The following is a 26,927-nucleotide window of genomic DNA, read 5'->3' as shown; positions in this document are numbered from 1 at the left end:
GTCTGTTCTTGTGGCTGGCAGAAAGTAACAACAGCAAACGGCCTCAGAACAAATCAGGGAAGGAGAAAGTGTTTGTTAGAGGGAGTGCAGGGCTGTCGCATTGAGCAGTACTTTTCAGTCAGTCAAGTCAGTTTACTTGTCCAGCCACAGGTAGAAATTCACAGTTTGCAGGATGTCATTACCCCTGTTACTGAGGAGGATGGAACAAACACTATAAAGGGAGATGGAGGTAGTAGCGAGGTCAGTCTGTCAGGCAGGGAGAAGAGTGGAGGGCTGAAGCTTAGAGTTAAGTGGCCTAGGGCAAATAAAAGGAAGGAATGGGAGAGTCAATAGGGATTTGGTAGGGGTGTTAGAAAGGTTGTAAGGGACAACAGAGACCAAGTTAGATGTTACGTCCCTGCATGTGTTTTGCCTGTGCTTTGCCTTGTTCTGTTCCTTTGTGTTCCCTGTTATGTTTCAGGACATCCTGTGGGCATATGGCGCCTAATTGCTTGCTCCTTCCGCAGATGTATGATTGGAAGTTCCGCTCTATAAAAAGGGCGTAATTCTGCATTGTCGGGGAAGCCACACTGCATTGGAGCCACGCCTCGCCGCTGTTGTCGTCACAGCCGCGTTCGCCGTACTCAGAATGGGAGTCTGCGTTGATGGCCTGAGACGCGAGGCTTGCTTTCCAGGAGCAATGCCTTGTTGTTAATTGATCTGCTTACAGCTGGCATTGGTTGTGGACTTAGTAGCTTTGTGAGCCTTAGTTGTCTTCTTTGTATAATACATACTTTGAAATATACTGAGCCTTGTCTCTCCGTTTTTGTTTGTTTTGTTTTTTTGCCATCCTACCCCTTTTGTTCATGCTCCTGACCCTAGACAGGGTCATGACATTAGAGAAGATGGATGATATCATTTATCAGTATTGTGCAGCTAGTGTTATGGAAATGTAGCAGATGAGAAAATGTTTTTATTTACATATCTGATATTCTGTATTTGTTGTATTTAATTTCACAAGGAAATCCTTCGCTCTTCCATTAACATGTGTTAATTCCTCTGTTTTACGGTTATAGGGAGTACCTGCGATTGTAAATTGTCCTAGCACATCACCTGTTAAGTGTAGCAACGTAGTGACGTAACTCGCATATCTTTCCTCAGTCTGCATTGAATTTGACTGAGAGAGGTACGTGTTATAGCGCACAGATGAATTTAAAGATTAGAGACTTGTATGATGATTTACATGTATGAAAATGGTTACTGTTACGTACTGTTAGTACAGCGATGTAACTACGTAATTTTTGGTTATGTATTTCATCTTAAAAATGAGTTTTTATAGACCTTTGTGATCGAGCTGGTTAGCCAGCTAGCTTTCGCTATGTATTACTGCTAGCTAGCGATCTCCATTTCAGCTTGTAACGTGCTTCCAATTCATTATTTCCTTTTCTACATGTTTAGGTATATAGACGAGGAAGCTTACCACTCTTTGCTTTGCTCTTATAATTTTAATTACACGCAGGTATGTACTCCCATAACCATGTTCTCTTAAATGTGCGGTTGCATTAATCTTGTGTAAGACTAACAGTAGCATGTACGTATCTTAAAATGGTGGACGCGCCAATTTTCTATTACACTTCTTCCGTTAAAGCTAATGGTATTCATGTAACTTAGAATGGCGGACGCTACTATTTTCTATTGTATTTCTTTCGCTAAAGCTAACTGTAGCGTGTATGTTATCCAAATTGGCATGAGTCACCTTTTACTATCGCTATTCCTTGGACGAATGTGCAGGAAGCTATATTTTAACAAGTGAGCTACTGTAAAGTGAATATGTGTTAATGAATGTAATATATAGACATATTAATATAGGTATGAAAGTAATAGTTATAATTCATTATAAAGTATTATATTACACTATGTTATATATATGTATCTTATTAATATAGACACACCCAATTTATTCACTTATTGTACATGTCATTAGGGCTTATTTTTGTATGTATAAAATACTTGATAAGTGGTATTATTTAGGACAATATTATATATCTAAAACAATATGTATATCCAGAATATTATATACTTATATTGTCATTCATTGTCATAAATTTGCTTCAGTCTGCATTGAACTTGATTGAGAGAGGTATATAGATGAGGAAGCTTACCACTCTTTGCTTTGCTCTTATAATTGTAATTATACAGAGAGAGAGAGAGAGAATACTTGCGGTTGGCTACAACCCTGGTGTCCAGTGGTTTTATTTGAAGATGTCACACAACACAACGCAAAGCAGTTGGAGCACGGCCAGCCAGTGAAATCTAGATGATGGACAGAAATAGAGAAGTTAGGGAAGGAGAGAAGATAGTTAAGAGCAGTGGATGAAGGCTACAGATGAGGAGAGTGAAGTGAAGGTCTTGGTTCTCTTAAATTAATATCCATCATCACTATATATCTTTGTTATATTCACATACTCATGGTGGAAAGGTCTGGCTTGGCAATAAATCTACTGGTACTTTTCAAAGAGATTACTGTAATCATTGTATTAATAGTTTACAAGAAAAGACCTTTGTTGACATTTTATAAAATGATCAATATATGTAATTATATCCCTGAGATTTGAAATTGTATGCAGTTTTAGCAACCTATATGAAACTTTTTAGAACAGTTGATTCATTACGATCAGACAAGACTCATAAAAGGGCATTTGGCATCTGATAACGTGTAAATTCACATTCACATTATTAAAAATTGTGGCAACCCTTTCCTTCATGTGTTATCCTTATCCCTTGACACTGAGAAAGGGTTTAACAGGCTAGAATGTGGCTACTTATGGTTAGTATGCAAGTTGTAACTAGCTGGATGAGGGTCTATGGGCCACAGCTAACTTTCTGAATCTGATCTTTTTGCTCTATTTCCAAAACTTAAAGCTAACTTGGAGAAATGTATGCTTTGAATTATGCCTTGCTGCAGAACACTGCAGAGAGCCTCCAGTCTCCTTCCCTCTTCCTGCTCCTGGGTGAGAGGTCAGGTGTTTCACCTGCAGCACCAGCCATATCTGAAATTGGATCAGCTTGTAGGGGTAGTAGGAGGACTGCCATTCCCCTCCCTGACCTTGACTTACTCAGTAAACTGTGTACTGAACATCTATGGCACTGATCTTTGGAACAAAAGGAAGCGATTTTAGTTCTAACTCATAATACTCAATAATTGAGAAGGTAATCTGTGATTTTGTCTATTTTGACATGATATTTTGGAAAAATAGTCATTTATTCTTTTTTTTTTATTCTATAATTGTCGATAGTAAGATAGTAAAATCGCCTTGTGTCAGTTCGCGGCGGTACTATAATTGTGGTGCTTCTTGTGTTATATCAGTGTACTAAAAGTGCACTTATTGACATAACACATTCAACATGTTGAGCATGCAATTCCACAAAAGTGGCATTAGACTGTGTGTGACTTTGTTGAAACTTGTACTGTGTTTTCACTTGTGTAAACATGTAAAGCAGAAAATAATGGCATTCCATCAAGCATCCACTTCTTTTTTCAAGCCACCTGTGGAAATTCATAAAGTTAAATCGGTAATGGTTGCATCACACTGTGCAGAATTGCCCTCATCAGATGACGTGAATTTGTTGTGGTATTCAAAAGACATTGTGAATTTGCATTTAGAGGATGTACTACGGAATAGATTGGTTTGAAGACTAAACAGGGCAGTGAAGAAACTGCTTTTGACTGAAGAGAACCTTATGTTTCAGCAAGCGGTGAATTATGCCGTGTCAGCGGAGATGGTGGCACGAGGTGCACAGCACCTGATGTTTCGCTCAAAGTTAACACTGCTGTTTCTCCAAAACTTGCATCATTTCTCCAAAAATGCCGCCAATGTGGAAAAAATAATATTGATGTTAACTGTTGGTACAAAGATAAAAACTCATTTGTGGAAGGAAGGGGCATATTGGACAAATGTGTTAGAGTAGAGGAAACCCAGAAAAAAAGGAAAAACGAAGAGAAGGAAAACAGAGTTTTAAAGGGAAACAGTACAGGCGCAGAGGGAAAGAGGAAAAAGTGACAAGTGCATCATGTCAATACAAACAAAAGTGAAAGTGAGATAAATTCTGACACAGATGATGAACTAACTCTGAACACATTATCTGAAAAAGGGTGGTTTTCACACAACTGTGTTTTGCCAATGGTTGAAGGAAAAGAAATGGAAATGGAATTAGATACTGGGGCTGCTGTCTCCTTGATTTCTCTGAAACAGTACAAAAGTTCTTTACAACATGTGCCTTTGCAGCCTGCAGATATTGTGCTGAAAACATACACTGGTCAGCTGCTTGCACCAGAAGGAATCATTGAAGTACAAGTCAGCCTGTTAAATTATCTTTGTATGTAGTGAGAGTGGAGGCACCACCATAGTCTGGAAGGGAAAGGTTAACAGCTAAACTGGGGAGATTTAAGGACTGCATATGCAGTACAGATAAATAAGGAAATTAGTTTAGCTAATGTGTTAAAAAAAAGCATTCCGCTGTTATCTCAGATGAGCTTGGCACACTGAAAGGAATCAAAGCTAAAGTTACTCTTAAACCCAGCCTTATGCCCTCCGATGTAAGGTAGAGGCTGAACTAACACACCTCATGGAACTTGGAGTAATCTCACCAGTTGAACATAGCGACTGGGCCATGCCCATGGTTCCAATCAGTAAGAAAAACAGTAAAGAGAGACTTTGTAGTAATTTCAAGGTCACTATCAACCCAGCGCTCTGCATGGATAAGTACCCATCAGTAGTACCAACATCAGACATGACATCATGTCTGACTCCACTCTGTCTCTTGTCTTGGAGATGGTCACTACTGGTAGTGTTCCAACTACATAAGACACTGGTGATGAGGTGGCACCATTCCTGGCTCATCGGCATAAGCTCACTGTACACCAAGAGTGCCTGATGTAGGGCATATGAGTCATTGTGCCTCCCAAGCTATGCCAACAGGTGTTGAGAGAACTGCATATAGCACACTCAGGCATAGCGAGGATGAAGAATATAGCTTGAAGTTATGTGTGGTGACCAGGTATAGACTCTTGAATTGAGATTCAGGCCAAATCCTGCCAGTCTTGCAAGTTCAAAAAAAGCCAGGCCTTGCACCCCCTTCACCCCTGGACATGGCCTTCCAAACCATGGGAAAGAATTCATGTCGACTTTGCTGGCCCGTTTGAGGGTCACATCACAAGCTGATGCCCATTCCAAGTGGCCTGACGTAAATATCATGGATAACTCAACTTCATGTAAGACCATCCAAGTCCTGAGAGGTCTTTTTAGTCATTATGGCATCCCTCACACTCTCAGGAGCGACAGTGGCCCTCAGTTCTGTTCTGAGGAATTTACTGCATTCCGTAAGTCCAATGGTGTCAAGTACATCCATTCAGCACCCTACCATCCTACTATGAATGGATTGGCAGAATGCATTGTGCAGACATTCAAACATGCCCTTAAATATTCACAGCAGTTGTGCAACAATGGCTTGACATTTATATTAACCTACCGTAACAATCCCCCACGTCACAACCAAGGAGCCACCAGCTATGTTGTTCCTGAAGCTCAGGTTGCACTGTTGGGCATCATTAAGCCTAGTGTAGCAGAGACTGTATAACAATCACATGATTTACAGCAGCAGTGCCAGCAGACATGCTCTAAAGCAAGACACTTTGATGTGGGTGAACCTGTCCTTGTGCATGACTACCAAAAGGCGGTGAAATTGACACAAGGTGTTGTTATGGCACAGACTGGACCAGTTTCCTGTAAGGTATATATCAGAGACAAAGGAGTACGGAAATGCCATGCTGACCAAATGTTGGTATGTTCTAAACAGCGACATGAGCAGGCACACTCAAGCTCTACATTGCTTCCTGCAAGCAGCCTCCCTGTGCTATCTCAACACAGTGCAGACAGTACAACACCTCACCCTGAATAGAATGGAACTCCAGTTACTCCAGTCTTGCTGACTGAGCTGCCTGCCACACATCATTCCACTGAACTACCACATACTGGAGATACCCAAGTATCAGAGACTGGTAGACGTGATCCTTTGAGAATAACTAAACCACCTGAGTGTTAGCCAGTTTAAGTTAGGACTAGAGTTGTGCATGGCATAAAACACTGTATTTAATTCTAAAAGAAAATGATTCCACACACAAATAAAATACCAGAAAGAAGGAACCTTCCATGTTTTATTCTGACTGTAAAAGAAATTTTGGGGTAATGTTTAGCAACATAATTAGGTTGAGAGATGTTATGTACTATTAGCAGACAGTAGTTGGCGCTGCGAGTTTTTGTCATGACCTGTTGATGTGTGTCATTGCAGTTGTTTCATTAAAACAGGCACAGTAGAAATGGCTATCATTGTGTTTGTGTGTTGCTCCAGCTTCTCTGACAAAAATACATATTAGCAAACATCAAACTGGCCTTCAACAGCTGGGATCTCCAACAGGATGGTATGAATGGAAAAACAGTCTAAATTCAAGATGGGCAACTATCATTCAAGATGCAAACATGCTTCAGATACAGTTTGTTGACTTAAGTATTGCTGAAATCCATGATACAGGGTTTGTTACAGTTTAGATACTGTTTTAAGTATAGCACAATTATTTTAACATTTCTGTTTTGGATCTGGGATGCCAGTGTCCCGTTTCCTGGTGCTTGAGGACTTGAAAAAGGAATGTTTAATTTGTTTCTTTACCATGCAACTAGCTAGCAACTGAGAACTCGCTTAACTTCTGCTTTCCATATTCCGGCTTACAGCCACATTGTTTCTAACAATCAAATCAGAGTAAATGTTTTGAGAAAACAAATATTTTAAGAAAATTACTCACTCATTTTAAGAAACTTATTCCAACACTTAGTCACTGTGTAAGTGTTGGAATACTCAGAGCACTCTATTACACATACATCCAGACACTGGTTAAGAAAGCTCAGGCTCTATGAGTTACCTTGACTCATTATATAAAGTGTGGAACACTCAGAACAGTATGGCAATTCAGACTTAATTTGAGTTAAATAAATAATGTTTGCTTAATTCAATCAAGGCAATAAGTTTTGATTTTTTTTTCAAGTTAGCTGATTACATTTTACAGTGTACTCAGGTTCATCAGATGTTTCTTACCATTTTTCTGAGTAAATTTGACTTGTTTCCAAGTAATATTCTGGTAAATAACTGGCAAATATTCTACTGTGAAATAAAGTTCAACCAAATGTTGAGATGAAAATATGCCACCATGATACTTGAAAGTCCTGAAACATTTCGTAAGAGTAGTATAGCTGTAACTGTGAGGGGAAAAAACTCCACCCCTTGCTTGCCATCTCAGGTACTTTGCAAAAGATTTCAACTTAGACTTTAGATTGTGAAACTTAGTGATGTTAGAGGGCGAAAGAAAGGGTGTCAATGAACATGAGTGTTTTAAAGCAAATGATGAAGAAATAATTTCAATAAATAATTTGGTCAACCTGTGTTTTTCAAATTCAGTGATGTATCAGCTACATTTGGATACAATGGCTCTTTAAGATGTAAAGGATTTCTCATGCTGTGATCTGGGTCAAACAGAACTGGTAAGGCGATGTTCTGCAGTGCCTACCGAACAAGGTCCATCCCCAGAAGAGCCTCTTTGTCACTGACTGACTCACGGGTCCACACGGCCTCATTCCCAATGCAGACACCATGCTCGTTGGCCCCCATCTCAGCACCCCACAACCAGGCAGGCCGGCTTAATACTACCGCCAGGGTGTGCTCTGCTTGGGGAATTTCAATGTATGTACACTGCAACAAGAAATTTTGAGACTCTATACACATTGTACAAACACCAAACACACACATATCTCCATATACAGTGTCTTGCAAAAGTATTCAGACCCTTGACACCCTCTCACATTTTACTAAATTACAAATGATACATTGAGATTTTGTTTTGTGTGAAATTTTATTCTAAAAATGAAACTCAAAAACTGAAACTCAAAATTTATTATTTATTAATTGTTTTGCAGTTAAACAGAATAAAACAGAGCTTTTCACACAGAATGAAATTTCGATGTATTGTTTGTAATTCAGTAAAATGTGAGAATTTGTCGAAGGGTCTTCATACTTTTACAAGGCACTGTATACACATTTTTTCATAAGATTTACTACACATCAGGGTTGGGATCAATTCCACAAAATTCAATTCAACTGCCTCTCCCTGTAAATTCCATCAATTCAGTTACAATTCTAGATCAGATCTTTTAATTCAGAGTCAATTCAATTCCTCTCAAATCTAATGTTAAGTCAATTAAAAAAACACAATTCCCTATTAAATTCTCCCTCTACATTTCAGGTCCTCAGTTTAAATTCCGCTTATATCCCTTAACTCATGCCTCCAGCCAGATCCAACACACGCTTATTTTACCTTTTACAAATCTGTTTGTAAAAACGCTATGCAAAGTGTTACCACACTCAGGTCTACAGTAAACAATACAGACACAATTTTAATCTCCAAAATCATTTCATCTGATAATTAGTTCTTCAAACATGGCACCAGACACCTTGCAGCAATCAAGTCTAAAAACTTCACCTGCTGATTGTGTTTTATTTATTAAAATATTATTCATTTTTCATCACTATTCACTTATCTTACCACCAAAACTTGTCATCACCCAGTCTTAATTGGTGATTACTCATTCTATTGAATGTTAGACTCATCACATTACCAAACAAATGTTCACTCACATGCACACCTTACAAGACCTGTGCTATGTCAGTGATGCACAGCAACTACATCTCACTGGGCCAAGTTTGAAAAGATGATATCTGGGATTTATGTAAAGACTACCCATGTAACAGGTTTTGTTCAGTTTTTTTTTCCAATAAGAAAAAAAAATACTGTCCTCAATATGAAAAATACAATAAACAAAATATTATCTATACAGGAGTTCTCTTATTTGTTTCAACAAAGTATGAACAGAAAAATTTCAGTGTTCATATACCTGGGTAGTATGTTTTTTGTATTTGTGCTTATCTAAACCCACTTGCAGAAGAGTAGAAATCACACCCAGTTTGTCAGAAGAGTGAAACAGTGTCAGCCCATCATCCGTGTTGCTCACCCTCTTCACTTGATCAGGTCTTCTGGCTCGCCTTTGGTTTCACTCGGAATCATATATTATAAAAAAAAAAAACATGGATATCCACTGTGGAATACAGATTGTTATCTTCTATTCTCATACAATGGCTTTTAGCACTTTTTGCACACTTTGTTATGCTATAGACGTAATGTAAAATGGACTAAATGTATTCATTTGGCTGTCAACCTACACACAATAACCCATAATGACAAAGCAAAAACACTTTTTGACATGTTTTGCTAATTTATTAAAAATCAAAAACTCAAATATCCCATTTACATGAGTATTCAGACCATTTATTCAGTACTTTGTAGAAGCACCTTTGGCCACAATCATAGCTTCAAGCCTTCTTGGGTAAGTCTCTACAGGCTTTGGGCACTTGAATTTGGGCAGTTTCTCCCATATTTCATGGCAGATCCTCTCAAGCTCAGTCAGATTGGATGGGGACATCTGTGAACTGCCATCTTCAGGTCTTTCCACAGATATTCTATGTGGTTCAAGTCTGGACTGTGGCTGGGCCACTCAAGGACATTTAGAGACTTCTTCTGAAGCCCCTCCAGTCTCATGCTGAAAGTTGAACCTTCACCCCAGTCTGAGGTTGTCTGCACTCTGGAGCAGGTTTTCTTCAAGGAACACTTTGTATTTGGCTGCATTTGTCCTTTCCTCAATTCTGACCAGTCTCCCCATCCTTGCCACTGATAAGCACCCCCATAGCATGATGCTACCACCATCATGCTTCACCATAGGGATGGTATAGCCACTCTACCATAAAGGACTGAAGGACAGAGTGCGTCTACTAGGATGGCTGTCCTTCCGGCATGTTCTCCCATCTTTGCAGCGGACTTCTGAAGCTCCATTAGAGTGGCCATTGGGTTCTTGGTCATCTTCCTGAACAAGGCCCGTCTTGCCCGGTTACTAAGTGAGGCCAGAGAGCCAGCTCTAGGAAGAGTCTTGGTGGTTCCAAATTTCACAATGATGGAGCCCACTGTACTCCTGGGAACATTCTAAGCTTTAGAAATGGTTTTATACTCTTTCCCAGATTTATGACAGACACAATTTGATTGCGGAGGTCTACAGAGAGTTCTTTGGACTTCATGTCTTGGCTTTTGGTCTGACATGCACTGTAGATTGTGGGACATTATATACACAGGAGTGTGTCTTTCTAAGTCATGTCAAATCAATTCAATTTGCCACAATTGGACACCTATTGAGTTCTAGAGACATATCAAGGATAATCAAAGAAAGCAGGATGCATGTGAACTCAATTTGGAAGTGTCTGTATACTTATGTAAATTAGATATTTCAGTTTTTGATTTTTAATAAATTCACAAAAATTTCTAAAAAATGTTTTTGCTTTGTTATTATGGGATATTGTATATAGATCAATGGCCAAAAGAATGCATTTAATCCATTTAGATTAAGTCTATAACACAATAAAGTGAAGGGGTCTGAATACTTTCCAAAGCCATTGTAAAATCACATCTTGTTTCTTTCTTTCCTATCAAATTCTTAAATGTTGAAAAATGTTAAGAAACTAATTCATTATAACAACCTACCATACATTAATAACTCCTGCTCTTATTAAAGCAAAAAATGCTACATCACCTCTTTCTCATGCATTTTCAGTAAACTTTGTTATGCCTAATATAAACTATATTTCCATGTTCTTATCATGCAGAACATAAATCAGTAGTAACACCCATTTTAGCTAGGGAAAATCACATTGATAACAAATGCAATTACATTCAGATACACTTGGCATAATGGAGATAACTAAGTTTCAGAAGAAACTTTTTTTCCTACATTACTCCACATTCTAAACTGTATACATCATCAATTCAACACTACACATATCCAAATACATACCATCCAACGGCTACCTAGGTATTATGATGTAATGCTCTATTATTTAAAAGCAACAGAAAAAACTCATCAGAGTTTATAAGGTAAAAAATAAAGATTGCAGGCATCTGTGATAGAGTTTATCCATTCTCATAGTTGGAAAAACTTAAACTGTTCACAAAAAATCATGTTTTGTTGATTTATGAATGTCAACTCACTGAGTTTTTCTAGAATGATCTACTTTGCAACTGTGCATTTAGCACTTTCTACAAAACAATGTATATCCTCAAAAACCAAATATCAGCCCTTTCCTTACAGTTCTAAAGTTAGTTAGACTACCCAAGTATCATCCATATTTATACAGTACATAATGAAACAAAAAAATGAATCAATGGCTTTTTCATGTTATCCCAATTTTAGAACTTCCAAGAGGGGGTTTTCAACCTCATTTTCTAGGAGTCAGGGAATAATTTTCCATTTTTTCCCTGGGTTTTCTTTTTTATTCCCTCCACAAACATACTAGGCTATGCTACCCATTCAGTTATTCATTACAAATGTGATTGTAAAAATACCCTCTAATGAATATTTTTTTATTGATTGATTGATTGATTGACTGATTGACTGATGGAAATCCATCTACACTAATTGTACAGGTGTTAAGTATTGAACGTTAAAGTCAAGTCAAAGTCAAAGTCTTTTATTTGTCATTTGCACACATCACATAGGGTAACTGAGCATTGGAATTCTTGAGGTAGACTCTGCTAACCTGTATCACTGAAGACTAGTGATGGCATAACATAGAAGGCACTGAGTGCGAGGTAGTAAGTTAATAAAAATTAAACTAGTGCAGAAAGTTTAATTTAAGATAAAAAACAGTATATGAATATCTATATACAAATGTGCAAATTGCAACATACAATTACAACAAACAATACAGTACAGTACAAACAGCAGCATGCAGCATACACATGATACAGCAGTGATTTAGCAGTGGGCAGAGTAGGCAGTAGTGAGTTATTAGTCAGGTGAATAATGACTGTTGAGGAGTCTTATTGCGTGGGGATAGAAACTGTTTTTCAGCCTGTTCGTGCATGCTTGTATGCTCCTGAAGCGCCTGCCGGTAGGCAGTGTCTGGAACAAATTGTGTGCAGGGTGAGTGCAGTCCTTGGTTATTTTATGGGCCTTCCTCAGTTTCCTGTAGGTGTCCTGAAGGGCTGGAAGTTTGGTGCCAGTGATGAGCTCTGCTGATTTCACCATTCTTTGTGGTCACAGGCAGAACAGCTGCCGTACCAGACTGTGATGCAAACACACAGAATGCTCTTGGTGGTGCATCGGTAAAAGTTGGTTAGGATACCTGAGGCCATGCCCAACTTCTTCAGCTTCGGCAGGAAGCACAGGCATTGACAAGCTGCCCTAACTACTGCGTCTGTGTGGAGGGACCAGGTGAAGTCAGTGGAGATGTGTACTTTGAGGAATTTGAAGCTGGAGACTCTCTCCACTTCTGCTCCATTGATGTGTAAGGGGGTGTGCCCTCCCTTTTGCACCTTCCTGTAGTCCGCTATCATCTCCTTTATTTTGTTGACATTTAAAGAGAGGATGTTGTTGCAGCCAGGTCTCTTGGTGCGTTCCATTTGAACTTGGAAGTCGGAATTTCCGAGTTCCCAGTCGGAAATTTCAACAAGAATGCCCCCTGAAGTCGGAATTCCGACTCGGAAAGTCGGAGGAACCTCACCAACCCCGACCTCAAAATCCAAGATGGCTGCTCTGGGCATCAACAGTAATGAAAGCTGTAGTATTATACTGTTTATTAGCACTTCTGTCTTATTTGTGTCTCATTAAATCAGTCGTACACACAGTACTGTCTAACGTCTATCTGTGGACATGTTGCTATGGTGTCTGTATGCGCAAAATCCCGCGTAATGCGTTGTTATCAACTGGTATTGCTAACAATGGCTAACAACAGCGGGTCGGAACGTAGAAAGCTACCTAGCTTTCTACGTTCATTGTTTATTATTGTAGCTAGCTATGTGTTTGTGTTTGTTTGCAAGGGGATATTTGTATTTGTCATCGGAATGTGACAGTAGCTAGCTAGTTACATTTATTGTTTTGTTTGTATTGTAGCTAGCTAGCTAGACTTGTGTTTGCAAGGTGGTATTTGTGCTTTTCAGCTGAATGTGCAAGTAGCTAGCTAGTTAATTTGGCTTTCACCCACTTTGCTAGCTAGCTAGCTATCAAACAAATACAACTTCATCATGTCTCTTCTAAACAAATAGTTAATTTTACATTCATACTGCAAGCCGAGGTAATGACATCTGATCTTAAGTACCGTTTGCTTGCTAGCTAGCTAGCAACTTAACATTAGTTAACTAGCTAGTGTTAAGTGCGCCAGGCCATTCAGTCATTAGTGGATATAACTTCTTCTATGACATTTTTGAGGTGGACCTCATATTTGTTCTGTAGTTGACTGTATTCTGAAAGAGCAAGCACAATAAAGGTTTTCCTGGAGGCATCCATCTTGATTTTCCGACTTGTTGTACAGGAACGCGATCAACTCGGGTGTGACGTCATTCCCAGCTCCGACTTCCGAGTTCAAATGGAATACACCGTCTGACCTATTTGTGGGCTATCTCATCATCATCAGAGATGAGGCCTATGATGGTGGTGTCCTCAGCAAACTTCAAGATGATGCTGGTGCTGTGTCTCACCACACAGTCATGTGTAAACAGGGAGTATAACAGGGTTGAGCACACATCCCTGTGGAGCCTGTACTGAAGGTGAGAGTGGAGGATGTGAGGCTGCCTATTCTTACCACCTGGGGCCTCTCTGTTAGAAAGTCAAGAATCCAGTCGCAAAGGTGGTTGTCCAACCCAAGAACCTGTAGTTTTCTGATGAGCTTGGTAGGGTTGATGGTATTAAAAGCTTAGCTGTAGTCAATGAATAACATTCTCACATAGGTGTTCCTTTTCTCCAGGTAGCTCAGTGCAGTGTGCAATGCCAAGGCAATGGCATCATCTATAGATCTATTGCTGTGGTAAGCAAACTGAAGGCAGTCCACGGAGATAGGTAGAGAGGAGTATGTGTGTTTGACTATGTGCTCAAAGTACTTCATGATAGTGGAGTTAAGTGCTACTGGGCAGTAGTTGTTCAGGCAGGAAAGTAGTGGGTTTTCTGGGAACTGAAAAAATGGTGGGCTTCTTGAAGCAAGAGGGTATCACGAACAGACCCAGGGAGAGACTGAAGATGCCCGTGAATACCTCTGCTAGTTAACTGGCACATACCGTTACTGTTTACCCGGGGTTTTTGGTTGGGAAATGCATGGACGGTGACTTTAGGGACAACATCATCTGTGCACTTATTGATGCAGCCAATGATGGAGTCAGTGTATTGATTGATGTCACCCTCTGTTGTGTCTCGGAACATCTGCCAGTTAGTTGTATTAAAACGGGCTTGTAGCATGTTGAAGGCCTCCTCACTCCACTGATGGACCATTCTGGTAACTGGTTTTTCCTGTTTCAGTTTTTGTCTGTAAGCTGGCAGCAGTAGAATGTTAATGTGGTCAGATTTTCCAAAGGCAGGGTGGGGGAGGGGTTTGAAGCTCTCTTTAAGCGTTGAATAACAATGGTCCAGAGTCTGCTTATTTCCCGTGGGGAAATGTGCTGGTGGAATTTCAAGTTTGTCCTGTTGAAGTCCCCCAACAACAATGAAAGCAGTCTCAGGATGTGAATTTTCAAATCCATTGTTATTCTCATACAGTATATCCAAAGCATGTGATTGTCCAATTGAGGAGGAATGTATACGATCGTGAAAATAACCACACTAAATTCCCTCGGGAGATAGAATGGGCAAACTTTAATTGTTAAGAGTTCCAAAACCGGAGAGCAGTGCGCTGCTAGAAATGAGATGTCAGTGCCCCAGCGGGAGTTGATCATAAAACATACCCCTCCACCTTTGCTCTTGACGGAGTCCTGTGTTCTGTCCTGGTGGTGAACTGTGAATCCAATGGGTGCGATGGCTGAGTTTGGGACTGTCGCATCAAGACGTTTCAGTGAACACGAGTACATTACAGTTTGCATTGTCCCGTTGAAATCTGATTCTAGCATGGAGTTCGTCCAACTTATTGATTGAAGGGTGGCTAGCAGGATTTAAAGCACCTTTTCCATGTTTGCCATAAGACTCCAACTTGCTTGCCTCTTTGCTCTTTTACTCCAGTTGGGGAGTTGGGGGCAGGAGAGGCTACCTCCTTCGTTCACAGTGTAGATGATTGAAAGTTGGATTTGAGTGAAGATCGTATCTCCAAAAGTGTTTGGCGATCGTACTGTATCAAGACCAAAGCAACGGGTGTATATACGTACAAAAACAACATAATGTTGCCCCAGTGCAAACGGAACACCGGAAGCGTGGGACACATTTGGAAGAATTTGGCTATAATTTAAAACATTATGTAGTTCTCATTATGCAATTGCAAAAATTGCAAATCAAATCCAGTTTCAGTGCTTCAGGATTCTTGAAGATTCTTGAAATTATCATGATAAAGTCTCCACTTCACGAGTGAATTATTGAATAAATTTTAATTTAAATTGGAATTAACCCCATCCCTGTCAAACATGCATTGCTCAGCACAATGCAGACAAACTGGTAAGGTACAGGTAAAACTAGTAATGAAAGTTTGAGGACAAACACTAAGTTGGCTTGAAAATGCCTAGCATGGTAGTAGCTAGATGTTACAAGCTTTGCACCTGAGACAGTCTGTGATTGTGTCTATTTTCTAAGTGAGCTACCTCTGATGACTGCATTTTAAGGCAGCACCATGTTCAATTTAGCAGGTGTGTTAAAATGGTACCTACTTTTGGGCATATTTGAAGGACACAAATGATGGTTACTTTAAACAAAAGGCACTCCTAGAAGGCATTGCGGCTCACGCAAAAATTCCTAAATATTTTTTAAAACATAGTGCCTTAGGAAATGTGAAAGAGAGAAGCTAATGATTATTTTGATTTTATATGTGTGTAATATTTTGACAGCAATAATAAATATTTTCTGATTGTTGCATCATTTGTAGTTACTGTTTTGTAATTTTGCCATGAATAGGTGACAGCAGTGGTATTGTTAGCTAGAAGTGAGTTGTAGTTAAATAATGGGCACTAACATTATAGTCAGTAAAGGACTAATGTTATTAGCAAGTTTATATTTAAGCTAGCTATGTAACATGAGTCACCTTATCATGAAATTATTAGCTAGCTGGCTACATGCTTTCTGTGATTACTATAATAGCTATAATAGCTATCTAATTATGCTTAAGTTGCTTATAGACATAGTATAGCTCTACTGTAATTTGCCTAAGCTTTTATTTTAACTAGCTAAGCTGAAGCCACTAAAAATCACTACCACAATAACTCCATCCTAAGTGGCTGGAGATAAGAACTTGTTACTTAGCTAGAGCGAAGGTTAGACATCTAATCAGCTAGTTATCTAGGTATCATTCTGATTTATGCAACTAGTCAGTAAAAATCATATTGATTAATAATGTTATCTCAGGCTGTCAAACACCTGAAGCTACGTAGTCTAATATAAGTCACCTGTATAGTGTGCAAACATAAAATGACATAGATATTGGCATACATTGCCTTCAAATGGTGTCCTGCTGATCCTCCCTACAAAGGTAGCTGCCTTTATATACACCTAGGTAGAAGGCACCTCACTTAGAAAACAGCCCATTGTGATGTCAGTTCCACCTGTTAGAATGTTCACATCCTAAATATTCTATCCATGTTAGTCAATGGAAAATTTTTTTTTTTTGAGATTTACATCAAACATTATAGGTCTTCCACAACCAATGCAATACCATACTAGCTGAAAGTATTGGTAAAGTATTGTAAGTGTAGGTGCAAAGCTGGACAAGTCACATAAAGAAAATTGGATGGAATAATAAGAATAAACAGGAAGCAGTAAGTTGACTTTTTCAAGCCAGCTTAATAAAAGTTAAAAATGCAGGTATAGAATAGACCTTTCTTACCTGTAAAGAAGACCCTGGAGGGTGTGAGGCAGCAGGGTAGTACACAACCTCTTGCACCTCATCTTGTGGTCGATCAGAGTTTTTTCCAAAAATTACGTGATCATCACGAGAGCCAGGTGGCAGGGATATGAAGCAGTCACATGAGCGTGGTGGCTCAGCCATCCTGAAAAACAGGGGTAAGGTGTGAAAAATATAAGGAGGTAAAGTTAGTGAGAACTTTCTTCTAATTAGCTAACTAGTTAGCTACTGCAAGCGGGCCAAATTGACAATATTACCTTGCAATAAATTAATTTACAACCATGCAGCTAGAGATGGGGGTAATATTTGCTAGATTATTAGACATCTTTGCTGTCACAAGCAAAATTGCCTTTCCTGCAATTGCTTTCAGCCTTGGTAAACTAGAGAACTTCATCTATTAGCATTTTCTATTCCTGCTATTTTACATGGTCGCATAGTAATGTGTGCAATTACATTAATTCACATGACCCAGCAAAAAGCCACAGCTCACACATTTTCCACATTTAAGATGCACAAATCTCTGAGCACCAGATTAGCAGATACAACAAACAATAAATCACTGAGGCATAAAAGTATCGCTTGTAATAAAACACCTGCAAACCTAAATCAGCCTAAATCAGGCCCTGTGTTATTAGAGCGGGATAGCCTGTATTGCTAAAGGAGGCCAGGGAACTAGCTGCCTTGACAGCCAAATTAGCCACCTCCTTTGGCACCACTTCCATACAAACTAAATCAATTCCAACCCAGAGGCAACACAATGTCTTACCAAAAGTACATTGGGTCATTAAAGAAAACTGCCTTTGAATGCCATTCGGAATTGGTTTGAATGCCATTGCCATTGGTTTTTATTTTCTTTGCACATACACACAAACACTAGACTGCAATTCCCGTATAGTTTAGATTATCCACCGTACTCTCCAAAAGAGCAAAAGCTTTAGGAAAAGATCTCATGGAGTAACACCAGAAGCAGTCAAATTTTTGACCAGACCTGTGTATAACACAATGGTTTATATCATAACACCAAACAAAAGTTTTTCTCATTCATTTTGTGTTGGGCTTCAAATTGATTTGGACCTACCTGCCACAGCTTGTACTGTAGACACATCTGTCTCTAGGTCTACTGAACAGCTTCGAGAAAAGGTAGGTCTTAAGTATGATCTGAGCCCTGTATTCCATCAAAACTAGATGTTTCATATGCTAACAATTAGGGGTGTGCAAAAATATTGTTTTTTAAAATTCGTCCGATTTGATATCGATCTGTAAAATGTATGGATCGATCTTTTAGGCTAATATGCATTTTTCCGGTTTTCTAGGTTCATTTCCGAAATGGTTAAACATAGCCAGAGAATTAAATAGATGGGCTCTGACATAGGCTAACTGTCGTATTAAAGGCAATCACTAATTAGCGCAATTAAAGAGAAACATAGTTATTCATGTTCATTTCCTAGGTAGTTCCTAGGTACAGTTGCTACTGGCAGTCAGCTACGTTTTGTCAGTCATTGTAGCTACCTTAAAAAGCAGATTTCCCTGAGCTAACTGATGCAAACACATTGCTGCTTCGTGTCATTAATAAGTAGGCAATGATACAGGTTGGTTTTGCTTTTAAGGACCTATACCCATGTGTTCCTCAGATAAAAAGATTTTGGTATACAGCCATGCATCGCTTAACATCCACGATACATTCTGTGAAATAGGACGTTATGTGATTTGGACGTTGTGCGAACACCATACTATATACTTAGCAAACCTATATGGAATAGGCACGAGATTGGATGCTGCTGTTTAAAGCATACACTGCTATTCGGTAAGCTTTTTAATTGTAAGTATGCAAAGTTCACATTAAAACACCGATAGAAAGTACAGTACAGTACATACATAGACGTTTATTATGACTATCAAGACGTATTATACGGTATACTATGTACTGTACCATTATACGCCTGGCAGCGCAATCGCTTTATTTCCAAGAGACATGAGATACACGTGTTGCGTGCGGGAAGTGTTGCCTTCACTACATCCGGTTATGTCCGCTACTTCCCGTTCCCGTTTTAAAACTTTATTATAACCTTATGGGACTATGGACGTTGTCCGAATGGACGTTAAGTGGCGCATGACTGTACAAGCCTTTGGCCTTTTCTTTAGTGATTTTCACAATTTGTTTCCAGTGACTCTGCATTTGTAAATTTGTGTTCCCTTTAGAGCTTTTTAAACATCTCTCCAAATATGGAAAGCTGCTATAGTATTTCATATCTCATTCCTATCAGATCGGAATTGTATCGAATCAGATTGAGTCGAATCGTTAGCTTGTGAACCGGAAACAAATCGGATCGGATCGGATCGGGGCATCTCTGCCAATACCCAGCCCTACTAATAATAACCAGAAGTCCACAGCATTGAAATTGTCTTGGGCAGGTGTGTCTGCCAGGGCTACCTCATCTCACTACCAGTTGCCTGTAAGTTCATGAGAAGACACCAGTAGAATAGTGCCCATCCTCCAATTGGTGGCTACTTCACTGTGGTACATTGTGTGACTTTTGGTGTGGGTTACATAATGGGGAAAAGCATACAAATTATATAGCTAATGCAGTATCTAATAATTGCATTTTTTGGGTGGAGACATTCTGGGTGATTCCATTTATGACCAGTGTTGGCTGTCTGAGTACCTGGGGGGGAGCATAATTAATGATTTTGAGTTCTAACTGGCTTCCCTCCCTGTAACAAAAAAATAGCAGTGCTCTGGAGTCTATTTAAGGAGAGTTTGTGCATGCCGCAGAAGGGGTAGGGAGAGTTTTTAATCAGTTTGGTATAAAGACATGTGTTACTTTAGGCCACAATCAAGGGTACACTAAGATGCATATTTTCACAATTCATACTACTAAAATAATCATTCTGTACCAATACAAAATGTGTCCATAATGCTGAACAACTTTACATGGAAAGAACTGTTGTTTGCTTTCTTGAAATGGAAAGTGTTTTCCAACCCAAAAAACCTACCCCGGCACAGGCTCGGTGCCAGAAGAAGATACAGAGGGGTGCGATTGCAATCCACAGGGGTCCACAAAATGTTATAAATACTATGTAGATATCGGGATGTAAGGAGACAACTGGAGGTGTGCTGAGGTCCGTCTGGATGTACAATGCACCCCTAAGCACTCCAATAGTGCCGGGCCTCCCTCAGCACCTTTCTGTAGTTGTTTTTTTTTAAATGTAAAATACAAGATTCACAATGTTCATAACATGCAAGTTGTGTACATTACATTATGTTATATTACATGCATTTAGCAGGCACTCTTATCCAGAGTGACTTCCATCACAACAGAACATAAGTGTATCCATTCCAGTTAAACAAGCAACAGTGTCAGACCAGGCTCATAACACTCCAGACCAGTGAGTGTGAGCATAACCCTATCAATGCCCTACCACAAGTTAAGTTGAGCAAAAGCCAAGTATACTACGATACAACAGTCTTTACAACACAAATTCATTATACATCATAATACTACACATAAAATTAACATCAAATGGAAGAAGTAGCAGGTGTTTTTGGGTGGGGCCAGAAGTGGAAGTGGTGCTGTCTGAAGGGGCGGGTCTTGAGTCTGCGTCAGAAGATGGCCAGTGATTTTGCTGTCCTAAACCCCATAGGGAGTTCATTCCACCCCTGAGGAACCAGTACAGACACTGATCTGAGAAGAGCGACCCCATCTGGTCGGGACAGTCAGTTGCCCTGTGGATGCAGAACGCAGTGATCTTGAGGGAACATAGGGTTTGAAGAGAGGTCGTAGGTATGAGGGGACTGTCCCATTCACTGTCCTGTGTGCCAGCACCAAAATTGTGAACTTGATGCGAGCAATTACAGGAAGCCAGTAAAGTGAGATGAGGAGGGGAGTAACTTCAGTAACTTGAGATATCCTCATTGCAAAACATCATGGTATGATTGTTGACATTTCAACAAAACATTTCATCTTTAAGTTTCAAGTTTACTTCTTGACAAACTGGGTTATGTGAGTGGCCATTAATCCTTGCTTTGGTTGAACCCCACTGTTTGGCTTTCCAGGCAGTGGTCGGATTGTTATAGATGTAAATGACCTGTTCCATGACATGGGTGTGATTCTAAGATTTAAAACAATCCCTCATCGTCTAAGGTACACCAAATGACCACAAGCATACCGTAAACAAGGAATCCATGCATTACTGACTGTACTACAAGTAATTAGCCAAGAAAATATAAGATAAAACCTACTGTAAAAATACTGCAACATTAGAGTGCAACTGTAGTTTTGTAATTTTGAAAACCAGCTTTCGATTGTAAGGAAAAACAAGGCGCAATTCCGATCTTCGCAGAAAAGACTTCTTTATTTACAGGAACGGCAGTTGTCAGAAATACGTGAAAACGCACTCTGGGTTCAGCGGAGTCGATCTGAACCCCGAGCACTCAGCGAAAGCATTTTTTATACTGATACAGAGCTTTGATCAGGATCAACAACAATTAGCATATAGGTGGTGAAATACAGGAGGTCTGGTAATTGCATTATCTTCCCTAGCAAGAACAGTTCTCAATCACCCATCACCGGTTTCTTTAGAAGTACCAATTGCTGCAATGGCCAGCCACGGCCAAAGTGACAATTGAAGTCTGTGAGCAGAACTGTGGTTACAATAAGGCCATCTAGACAAATGAATACAGGTATTAGCATACCTTAAGTGAGAGGATTTGTGCTATCTTATGCTGCACTGAGAGTGAGTTAGTTTAGGGATCTGGACCAAAATCTTACAAATGCAAATGTGAGATTCAACATCAAATATCACATCTTTGTCGCACTTTCCACTAAGATTTTACCAATTCCAAACATAACAAGAAACAAACTGTGGCCATGGTTGCAAGCATTTGTGCAGTTGTTTTTTTAAGCCAAAACAAATATTAACATTTTCATCAGTGCAAGCTTTGCTCTCAAATACCAAACAATTTACTGCAGTTTACTCTTAAAATTTCAAATGATTTGTCCCAAGAAAAGTAGCAGTGCCTTTTTCCAATTGAATAATGGTAGGGACTATAGATTATTTATGACTGAAATGTTCACTTTAGCCCCCCATTGGATATCATGGCGTTATAATAACGACACTCACATTTATAAGCCTGTGGTCCCACAGTATCAACCAAACAACCGAATGTAGTTGTCTTTTCTGTCAAATGCTGACACCCAGATTCCCCCACCATCTTACTTGACTGCATCATCCCTTCCCCACACCCATGGCCACTCACAGTACGAGTGCCAAACTCAAGAGGCCCTGATTGCCCTGCCTGCCCTGCTCACATCACTTTTTCCTGGGGATCCCACAATTAAGCCCCCTTCTCAAGTATTCTCCCATGTATCCAGGCAATGCAGGAAGGGCCAACTGGTCACCCCCATGGACTCTGAGCCATGTCCCCTCCAATTTAGTTAACAATAGCTAACCCAAAGTAAGAAATCTGGATTAATAAATACTAAAGAAGACTGACATATAACATATAACATATATCCAAGGCTATGCTGCTTAGCTAGCATAGGTAGACTAGCTAGGCTGACTAGCTAAATCACATTAGTCCAATTGCACAAGTGAGCAAAATGCCATTTTGAGTATGTGAAACCTCTTACTGGATGGAATGTATCACTCACTGGTCTGCAGTTGCACCTAAGCATAAAACACATATTCTCTGTTTGAAATGATAACATCAAACAGAAAGAAAAGAAGCCAAACATTCAGGCTACAATTTTAGGAATGGCCAGCAAGTATGTTACTGTTAGTCTGTCCAATCCCTGTCTCGTTTGTCACCTGTTTTGTCTGAGAGTTCTTTGCAGAGTACATATGCAGAACACAGAGTATTTTATTTCAGTCTAATCTGAGGAGACTGGCTTGAGCAGACAGGTTCACAAATTTCTTAAACTTTACTTTTACTAAATACTTGTTGGGAAGGTTACTTTTGAAATGTAATAGGTTACAGATTACTAGTTACCCTGTTAAAATGTAATAAGTAATGTATCTATTTTAATTACTTCATCAAAGTAATGTAACTTATTACATTTGATTACTTTTTAATTACTTTTCTAAGAAATGTTTTAAACTGGGCAATAAAGCTGAAAAGTCCTAAAAACATAAATTTAAACCTCACAACAGTAGTGATATACTCAGATTTGTCCACTAGGTGGCGCTTCGGGTTTATTTTGATGTGGTGGAGACGTGGAGAGGAATACAGCAGGGTAGGTTTTTTAGTGAGGATCTGCCTTGTCTCACCATCCTTTGCGCACAGGGCAAACTGGCAACAACTACCATTGTGTGCCCAACAAAAAGCACAATATGCATAGTTAGGACCATTAATTTAGTCTGTTGGTGCCCTGTAGAAATTTCACAACCTAATGACCTCTCCAAGTTAATATTTAATGGAAACACAATACTGAATTAAGTTAGTAAGTGTTATTAGATCTCACATAGGCTGCCTACAAGGAGGACTAACGTTGGCTAAGATTTTCTATCAAAGGGTTCATAAATGGAGGTGCGGCTGTGCAAAAGGCGTCTGTTAGCTAGCTAGCAATTAATTTGTCATGAATGGAGATTAAACATAAATATGTAGCCTACTGGACAGGCACCGAGGAAAATATAGAGCGAAATTACATCTTGAACACACATAAATAGCATGGTGGGGCGGGAGGTACTTTATTTTATGTGACTAATTGCGGTTACATTAACTTACATGTACATGTTTCCTCAGGTTTGACATTGAGCATTTTGATGTTGACAGTATTTTCACTGCTGGTAAACAAGCTTTACACTGTACAGTAATGTTGTAGCCCTTTTCTGATTTCAGAAGGAAAATATTGATGAATCTCCACTAAGGCATTCTTGTCCAACGACATGGCCACCCACCTTGGCGTGGTCGGCTGGTCGCAGGCATAGCAGACTCAGGTTGCTTAGAGCAATGCTCATTGATTAAAATGGCAGACGAAAGGCGGTGCAAATTCAAGCAAGAGAACCAATCAAAAACAATGCTCAAAATTTGAGCGCATACTGCCAAAGGAATGGAGCCTGTATAGATGTAGAGACAGCTCCTTGTAAACCATCCTACCCTTGATGGTGTTGCACTCAAATTTATCCCAACAGCTTTGCTGACCCGCGTTGTCTGGAAAAATGTCAAAAGAAGGCATTCCTGCACGGCGAAAAGATGCAAAGCAACAGAATGAATGTTATATTCTACATATAATCTTTTTACCAAAAAGAATATATTCGAATGTAACCCCTTTGTAATCACCAACATTTTGATTAGTAACTGTAATTTAATTACATATTTTTCTCAGTAACTGTAACGGATTACAATTACATTTATTTTGTAATTTAATTACATAACACTGTTACATTAACTAGTTACTCCCCAACACTGGTTGTAGGCATACTTTCACTGCAAGATGTAGCATTGTTGCTGTTAGCTTTGTTATTTTAAGGTCAAATCACTGCCTGGGTGGAAACATCTGAAATTCACTAACACAAGATTAATTTTATGTTCACGTTTAGTGCTGGCAAAAGCCACAACAGCAAGTAATGTCTACATTCATATAGTAACCAAATAATTTGATAGTTATTTCTTTTATTCCACTGAGGACTACACATTTTCCTGTTTGAGGTTATGATTTAATCTTCATGTTTCTGCTCAGTGATGAGTACATGTTGTGTGAAGTAAGACAATGTAGCTAAATTATTTTAGCATGTATAAAATCAGTGTGCTGAAAAGTCCTAGTAGGGCACAGGACAAGTTTAATGTAGTGGTAACTTCACGAGTTTCCCATCTTTCGTAACTTTTTCAGCAATAAAGTTGGATGTAAAAGTAATTTTGTTAATGAATTATTAATAGCACTGATCTTGCTAAAACATCATCCAAAAAGGGTGAGAGCTTTTAGCACCAAAAAGGACAAATGCTCGTAGAATCTGATATCCGCATAGAAACATACCTGCACAAAATCTTTTGGACATGATATGCATATAAGGCAAAGTGTTATGTTGGAAAAAATATTCCTAGCTGATCTGAATATGTAACATAAGGAGGAGAGTGCAAAATACATAATACAATTTTGCAGCATATACTGTATATGCCTAAATTTACATAAATTACATCCAATAATCTGTTTCAGCATAACAGCAGGTACCTCTCCTGACTCTTTTCCACATTTAATGCTTGGATGTGATAAAGGATACATTACATGGTAAGATGAAAAATTACAGGGCTAAATTACAAGAAAGAAATTAGGAAATACTGAGTAAGTGAGTAAATATTTTCCACATTTGTGTAGTATAAAAAACCTGGGATTTTAGTACACTGGAAATGAAGTGTGAATATCTATACTACATCACAGGCCTGTACAGGTAAAGCGCCCCCTAAAACTGAAATAAAATTTTAAAAACCTTGAGAAATCATTTCGATTAATTTAGCTTATGTAAAGGACAGTGTCAACAGTGCCCAAAGGTTTGTAAGTGATACTGATGTTTCTGGTTCAACTTTCCTTCTTTCACCTTCAACTTGACACTAAGTGAATTAACATGAAAAGGCCATTTGTAGGGTCAGTACGTATAGTATTCAGTTTATTTTCAGTTGATAGACCAAATTTTATGTAACCTTCAGTATAGGTGTGAACGTAGGTGCTATTTAGTGAGGTTGATGCACAGGGATATTAAAGTGAGGGGAAAAAAAAAGGTTTCAGTTCATTATGAAATGGCAGAAGACAATCTAAGTGGAAGCAACAACTGACAAATGTGATCCAGGCTCCACATTTCACTATCAACTTATTTAAGACTCTACATTCTATATAAACATTACCTTTGATCTTTCTTTAGTTAGACTGCGCCATTCAACAATCATGGTTCATACACGATTGTTACTTAGGTTTTAAAATAGTTCTTCGTGTAGACTGGGTACCTAAATCCAAATTATTGGCTTCTGTACTTTGCATGTACATTTATGTACATTCATTAGTGAGCTTGACTTTTTAGGATTATTAACATTAACATCGCTGTAACTTACATTTTTTTCTTTGGTTACAATGTGATCTTAATTGGTTTATGCATATCAAATATCCTATTGCAATCATTCCTGGATATGGGTCTCGTCACCCCTGTGACATTTGGAAGACATGCCCTGTACTGGTTTAGTGTGCTAACCGTGCTAATTTTTATTCTAAGATCTAAATTCTGTGTCATATTAAAGTCTCTGAATTAAGAGACCTGTCTTCAAAAGAACAGTATCACAGCCTTTTAGGGATTCCCATTCTTGTCGTGGCATGCGTTTCTGGCGCAGCGATTACACACAGGATTACACACAGTTATACGCATCACCGCCTACGAAACTAGGCGTGTAGGTTATCGCTGTCATTTTAGGAGGTGGATTCATTATAGATGGCATAGGCTGTAGTTTGCAAAGCGGTAAAATAACTATATGTGCGCGTCTCTTTCAGTTTTGCAGGAAATGTCTTACCTTTGAGACGAACAAACCGAAAAGCGGTATTCAAGTGGCTAAAACAGGCGTTTCTCCCTTTCGCGTCTATATTCCGATTCTGCATCAGCTGACACGGTGAAAAGCCTGTAAGCGCCTCGTTCTGGCTTCTGTGAGTGAACGTACTCTACGTACAGGTGACGAAAATAACTTCTCTTCCTGGAATAGAGTTTATCTGGTCATATAAGCACCGCTCATGCGAGAGTTCAACGAGCACATTCCCATTCCGTACCCAGTTCAACAGATTGCAACTCTGACCGCTTACACATTTTCAAGGCTCATTTAACCCTTAACCGTCGTTAAACACCACTTCCGTAGCATTACATCGGCTCATTCTATCTTTCGAGCTGCCTTCGCTTCGATACCGCCAAATGCCTCACTGGGTTTTCACCAGTAGTATTGTTGAGTTGGTGTTGCCGAGTGTGTAAGCAACGTC

General features: G+C 39.2%; 1 protein-coding gene across 2 annotated transcripts in view; it reads right to left on the bottom strand.

Annotated features, from left to right (window-relative positions):
• scrn2 (secernin 2) overlaps positions 1-26,701 on the bottom strand; it is a 40,827-nt gene extending 14,126 nt beyond the window's left edge. For both annotated transcript variants that reach the window (XM_036543708.1, XM_036543717.1), the window contains exons 1-3: positions 26,474-26,701; positions 16,966-17,128; positions 7,595-7,776 (exon numbers count right to left, since the gene is read on the bottom strand). In XM_036543708.1, the coding sequence (XP_036399601.1) occupies positions 7,595-7,776; positions 16,966-17,127 (344 nt within the window). In that variant the 5' untranslated portion in view covers position 17,128; positions 26,474-26,701. The remainder of the gene's footprint in view (positions 1-7,594; positions 7,777-16,965; positions 17,129-26,473) is intronic.
• Positions 26,702-26,927: the final 226 nt, after the last annotated feature.

This window comes from Megalops cyprinoides, chromosome 1, assembly GCF_013368585.1.
Source record: "Megalops cyprinoides isolate fMegCyp1 chromosome 1, fMegCyp1.pri, whole genome shotgun sequence".
NCBI lineage: Eukaryota > Metazoa > Chordata > Actinopteri > Elopiformes > Megalopidae > Megalops > Megalops cyprinoides.
Note: the sequence above shows the minus strand (reverse complement) of the source record. Positions and strands in the feature narration are given on the sequence as shown.